At 41.5% G+C, this 6,112-nt stretch overlaps 2 protein-coding genes across 2 annotated transcripts in view; both read right to left on the minus strand.

Annotated features, from left to right (window-relative positions):
• The window catches only part of LOC138958586 (cadherin-23-like), a 27,433-nt gene extending 24,751 nt beyond the window's left edge, over window positions 1-2,682 (minus strand). The window contains exons 1-3 of the mRNA XM_070329785.1: window positions 1,780-2,682; window positions 922-991; window positions 4-461 (exon numbers count right to left, since the gene is read on the minus strand). Of these exons, the coding sequence (XP_070185886.1) occupies window positions 4-461; window positions 922-991; window positions 1,780-2,085 (834 nt within the window). The 5' untranslated portion in view covers window positions 2,086-2,682. The remainder of the gene's footprint in view (window positions 1-3; window positions 462-921; window positions 992-1,779) is intronic.
• Window positions 2,678-6,112, minus strand: part of LOC138952405 (cadherin-23-like) — a 23,181-nt gene continuing 19,746 nt past the window's right edge. The window contains exons 17-20 of the mRNA XM_070324074.1: window positions 5,022-5,174; window positions 4,033-4,194; window positions 3,719-3,783; window positions 2,678-3,061 (exon numbers count right to left, since the gene is read on the minus strand). Coding sequence (XP_070180175.1) covers window positions 2,716-3,061; window positions 3,719-3,783; window positions 4,033-4,194; window positions 5,022-5,174 — 726 coding nt within the window. The 3' untranslated portion in view covers window positions 2,678-2,715. The remainder of the gene's footprint in view (window positions 3,062-3,718; window positions 3,784-4,032; window positions 4,195-5,021; window positions 5,175-6,112) is intronic.

Consider the following 6,112-nt stretch of genomic DNA (forward strand, 5'->3'; position numbering starts at 1 on the left):
CACCTGTAGCTCTGCAACATCCAGGGGCTCTTGGTTGGGCCCAAACCCTAGACTCTCATCCCACACCACGTCATACAGCAGCGCACTGTTTACGTCACTATCCTTCGCCCACAGTGACGTCAGAGCCCGCCCGGAGTCACTTCCTCTCATTCCGTTACTCTCATTCACGCGAACGATCAGAGAATCTGGTTCGAACGTGGGAATGACGTCATTGACATCAATGACGTTGACGGTGACGTAGGTGGTGGCAGTTAAAGCAGGGGAGCCACCGTCAATGGCGTTGATGGTAAGGTTGTAAAAAGGTATTGTGTCACTGTCTAGCTTTCCTGCTCGACTGATAAGACCACTGCTACTGTCCACTTTGAACTTGTCGTTTCCTCCGCCAGCCATGACGTAGAACACGTTGTTGTTGGGGGCTTTGCCGTCACCGTCTGTGGCTGACACCGTCACCAGAGAAGCTCCTGCAAATAAAGTATTTGAATTGACCATGACATGCAATACATCGACAATTTGTATGAAGCAAACCGCATGCACACTCACACACACGCGCGCACACACAAACACACATACACACACACATACACGCACGCACACATACACGCACACACACACACACACACACACACACACACACACACACACACACACACACACACACACACACACACACACACACACACACACACGTATATAAAAGGTCATCACATTACGAGAACGAAACAAGACGATATCCTTGAAGTATACAACAGACGGGCAACCTTCCTGCATGGACATTTCATTTCAGGGAACCCACATCAAACGACGCAGTCTCTGGGATTTCGATTGATAAGTGTAACCCATATACTTAATATACGTGCCTAGGTGTGTTACGTGTACAAAGGAAAAATCTGCCGTTTATTTTTTTCATAAAAGTATACTCACCTTCCAACGCATCTTCAGATATATTCCGATGATACATTTGCGAAAACGATGGTGTGTTATCGTTTTGGTCCTGCAAATAAAATACGGACACCCTTTTCATGATAACCCTCGGGGAAACAAAGGCTACGTAGCAGCATCTTTAATCAATCAATCAATCAATGAGTCTTATATCGCGCATATTCCGTGGGTACAGTTCTAGGCGCTCTGCAGTGATGCCGTGTGAGATGAAATTTTATACGGCCAGTAGATTGCAGCCATTTCGGCGCATATATACCTTTCACGGCCTATTATTCCAAGTCACACGGGTATAGGTAGACAATTATTAACTGTGCCTAAGCAATTTTGCCAGGAAAGACCCTTTTGTCAATCGTGGGATCTTTAACGTGCACACCCAATGTAGTGTACACGGGGGGAGGTTCGGACACCGAAGAGAGTCTGCACACAAAGTTGACTCTGTGAAATAAATTTCCGCCGAATCTGGGATCGAACTCACGCTGACAGCGGCCAACTGAATACAAATCCAGCGCGCTACCGACTGAGCTATATCTTTACTAAATTGTTGCCTGACAATGATTGCGCTTTTTAATTGATATAATTCCACTTGCTTTGGTCTGTTCAGTAATATCTTTTTTGGGGATCAGGCTATATTCCTGGTACGTTTGCAGTAAAATAAAAAATAAAAAATTACTCTGACACTCTTAACCTCCAAAGCTTGCCGTGTATTCTTTGAAAAATGCACAAATTCTACAAGTACCTGGGTGGTTTTATAGAGTTCCACCTGTGAAATGAACTAAATCATCTATACTGTTTCAATGCATAAAGCAATGCAATGATCAAGCTTAGCATATCTTCACGTACCGCCACAGTCACCAGAAGGGACACGTTGGAACACATCGGAAGCTGCCCACGATCGCATGCCACGATGACAAGATGAACCACACCAATGGTAGTGTTGGGCAGAGATTCGTAATCCAGTCCAGATGATCCTCTCAGCCCTAGCCGTCCTGTGGTATTGTTGATGGTGAAGTTGTCGGCTAGCTCTGACGAAGGAGCGATGCTGAAGCCTATTTCTTTGTTGGCACCGTCATCCTTGTCTGTCGCCTGTAATTGTACAGTTGTGTCAGATAATAGGTGTTTGTTTCTTTCCACACAAAAAAGGTACATAAGCAGTGTCGTTTCCAGGCTTCGGTTTTTTGTTATTGACGCTGACGTTTATAATACGACGCATTGATATGATCCCTGGCCCGTCGACTGTCCGATAGTTATGACATGAGCAAGGTATTTGTATCCTCAATTTGATCAAGCCGGGACATTTGGACTTATACATATTTCAAATCAAGGTACAACTGACCTTTTTGTCTTTTGAGGCTAGGAACAAGACTGCACAAGTGTAAAGGACAAATTGTTTTTGAACAAAGACTGGCTTTACTTCTGTACATGTCCTCCTCGCTGATACACTTGAATGTGTAAGGAATACGGGGCATTAATTACTGTCGAGAAAGCTTCGCAAAATGTCTTTTAGATTTTGTGTATATTTTCCGTATATAGGAATTGACGTGACACAAGGACAACAGTTAATCAGACACAGAAATATACCCTAGGCACACGTAGGGATTCCCTGGTATTTGAACTCTGAACAAAATGACAATGGTGAGTATAAGACAACGTGCAAACAAATACTACATTTTAAATTGATGCAAGCAAACAATCAAATCAACAAACATTCACTTACTTTGAACACACACACACACACACACACACACACACACACACACACACACACACACCAACACATCAACACACACACACACACACACACATATATACACACACATATATACACACACACACACACACACACACACACACACACACACACTCCCCTGTTACCTCAACCGCAACTTCTGTCCCAAAGGCAGCATCGTTCTCTCTAATGAAGGCTTGATATTCGGGCCTAACGAACTCAGGTCTGTTGTCATTGATGTCCAGTAGCGTGATGGTTAGTGACGCAGTGTCCTGCAAACCCCCAGGGTCAGTGGCCTCCACAATCAGTTCGTAATGTTTACGTGTCTCGTAGTCCAGTCCCGTTGGTCTGCTGTTAACAACTGTCACTTCTCCGGTGACGTTGTGGATAACAAACCTGGCAAAGGTTTACAAGTAAATAGTTTGATACATTGAATCATGTTATATTGTTAAATGGCGTTGGGAATTCCAAAAGAATTTCTTTTTTTAGTGGGAATCTGAATTCGAGGCTTGTCGAATACTATTGCTTTACAAGTTGCACACCTACTAGCGTTTAGATGTCGCTGCGCCTGTGGCAAAAAAGCTATAGTATTTTTGTCAGCTTTTCGTTTCAATTTCACGTTAAACTGTTGTTATTGTTATGGCATATATCATGTTAGGCAATGGTTTACAGTAATCCTAAGAGATTAGATCGGGCACAAAGTATTTCCCTGTCGCAGACAAATGTAACCAGTGCACAACCGTGACCTAAGAAACCTCACTACAAAGGGTCGTTCGTTGGCTTAGGGGTCTCCATTGGTCTGTTAGGCAGAGGTTATGTCATTTACATTAGTTAAGCAATGTAGTCGTATCTGTGTTTAGGAAAGGGAATTGAGGATACAAGCAATTTGTCTTTTTTTTTGTCTCAGAGCTCTTACAAAGAAAACCCCGAAAACGTCTTCCCTGTTCAATTTTCATGACTGCTTAAATGAAAGAAAAATTGAAGGTACATGTCGACACTGTAACAAACGGGAAGCGCGTTAAACGAATGGTTAAGCAATAACACCTGTCCTACCTTCCGTCTCCACCCTGCAAGCTGTAGGTTATGCTGTTAAACGGAGGTTTGTCTTTGTCGCTGGCCTGTAAAAGAAACACAGAAAATTAATGCAATGCATTCTGCTTCTAATATGTATAGCTTTGTCCTGAAAAAAACCCCGGGGTTTTCATGCGGGTTTGCAAGACGCGAAATACAGGGCGACAGATAGTCTCAAAGGCGCTATTTTCATTAATGGTAAGCATGCACTTGTGCTAATTTTCACTTCAACCCTCAAAGAATGTTTCCCATTGAATGTAGACGACCGTACAGCACACCGAAGTAACAATTCTTACCTGAACTTTGATGACGCTAGTTCCAGGGGCAGTGTTCTCACGCATATTCTTAGGATACGAAGATGAATGGAACTTGGGAGGCTCGTCATTCAAGTTTGTAATCGATAGGTGTACGGTGGCCCTTTGTGCATTTGAAGCGTTAACGTATGGCGTTGCAACGACCTGTTAAAATAGAACAAAACCATAGAACATAAAGATCTCAATTACAGCACTATAATGCTTCATTACGCGTGCTGCTTTTGCCTAAACCTGGCACAAGTATGTATTGCTCCAGTCGTTGTACAATACCTAAAATGCCTCTTTTTCAATTTTACTTATCCAGACCCTGTAAGGCGCTTTTTCGGGTACATGGCATACTTTTTGGACCGCGTACTTTCGAATGTGGGTACCCTAGACGTTGTCACGTAACCCATGTGAGAGAAATCCAAAATCCAAAAAGTGCCAAGTAGCTTAATAAAGCGCCTTTTAGAAAATACAATTTTTAAATGGAATTAGCAGGGAATGATTTTTGTTGTTAAGGTATTAAAAAAGAAGTGCAATATTCAAGCGTATTCGTCGCCGTCTCAGAATCATCATTATAAAGCTACTCTTCACTGATCTCATGGGAAAAGTAACCTTTAAGAAGCAATCAACTTACCATCATGTAGTAGCAAGACAACTGCACTGCAATTGCCCATTCATAATGCAAATATCGGCCTTATTTTGTCATGTCTTAGAAAGACATTCATATTTTTTTTAGACACAACAATATTAGTATTGCCTGTGATCACCACCTCGGAGACTATCCCAACTCTATCTGGACTTTCGCATGGAGTAAGAGCTTCCTTCCATTTGGACACATACCAACAACTTACAGGCTGGTGTGCTATGTTGTTTATTATCTTTAAAGACATGTGAGGCGCGTGTGAATGTTTTGTATTGTAATTTGTTGAACTTTCCATTCCTTAACCAATGATTTTATGAGTATACGGAGACTTGCATAAACTCACATCGAAGTCCATAGCTTCCACCTTCTCAAAGTCAAAACAAGTCAGGTTGCTGACTTGCATGACAACACTGGCCTGTGCTCTGGCCGCCGTGGGTATCACTCTTAAGCAGTCTGTGTACTGTGACAGTGTAAGGTTGAATCGACTGTTGGCATCCTGTGCAAGAAAGAAACAAGTCACGTAAGGCGAAATTACTACATTTAGTCAAGCTGTGGAACTCACAGAATGAAATTGAACGCATTGCATTTTTTCACAATGACCGTAGTCCGCCGCTTGTGCAAAACGGAGTGAAACTGACGAGCCTGTTTAGCGCGGTAGTGGTTTCGCTGTGCTGCATAGCACGCTTTTCTGTGCCTCTCTTCGTTTTAACTTTCTGAGCATGTTTTTAATCCAAACACATCATATCTATATTTTTTTTGGAATCAGGATCCGACAAGGAATAAGATGAAATTGTTTTTAAATCGATGTCGGAAATTTAATTTTGATCATAATTTTTATATTTTTAATTTTCAGAGATTGTTTTTAATCCAAATATAACATATTTATATGTTTTTGGAATCAGGAAATGATGTAAAATAAGATTAACGTAAATTTGGATCGTTTTATACACACACAAAAATGTATTACAATTTTCCGATTTTTAATGACCCAAGTCATTAATTAATTTTTCAGCCACCAAGCTGAAATGCAATACAGAAGTCCGGCCTTCGTCGAAGATTGCTTTACAAAAATTTCAATCAATTTGATTAAAAAATGAGGGTGTGACAGTTCCGCCTCAACTTTTACAAAAAGCCGGACATGACGTCATCAAAGACATTAATTTTATCGAAAAAATGAAAAAAAAACCTTCTGGGGATATCATACCTAGAAACACTCGCATACTTATGTATAAGAAAATCAGCTTTACCTTGTAAAATTTCATAAAGATCGGTCCAGTAGTTTACTCTGAATCGCTCTACACACACACAGACACACAGACACAGACACACACAGACACACACACACACACAGTACACACACACACACACACACACATACACCACGACCCTCGTCTCGATTCCCCCTCTATGTTAAAACATTTAGTCAAAACTTGA

This window comes from Littorina saxatilis, linkage group LG2 (assembly GCF_037325665.1).
Source record: "Littorina saxatilis isolate snail1 linkage group LG2, US_GU_Lsax_2.0, whole genome shotgun sequence".
NCBI classification, from domain to species: domain Eukaryota; kingdom Metazoa; phylum Mollusca; class Gastropoda; order Littorinimorpha; family Littorinidae; genus Littorina; species Littorina saxatilis.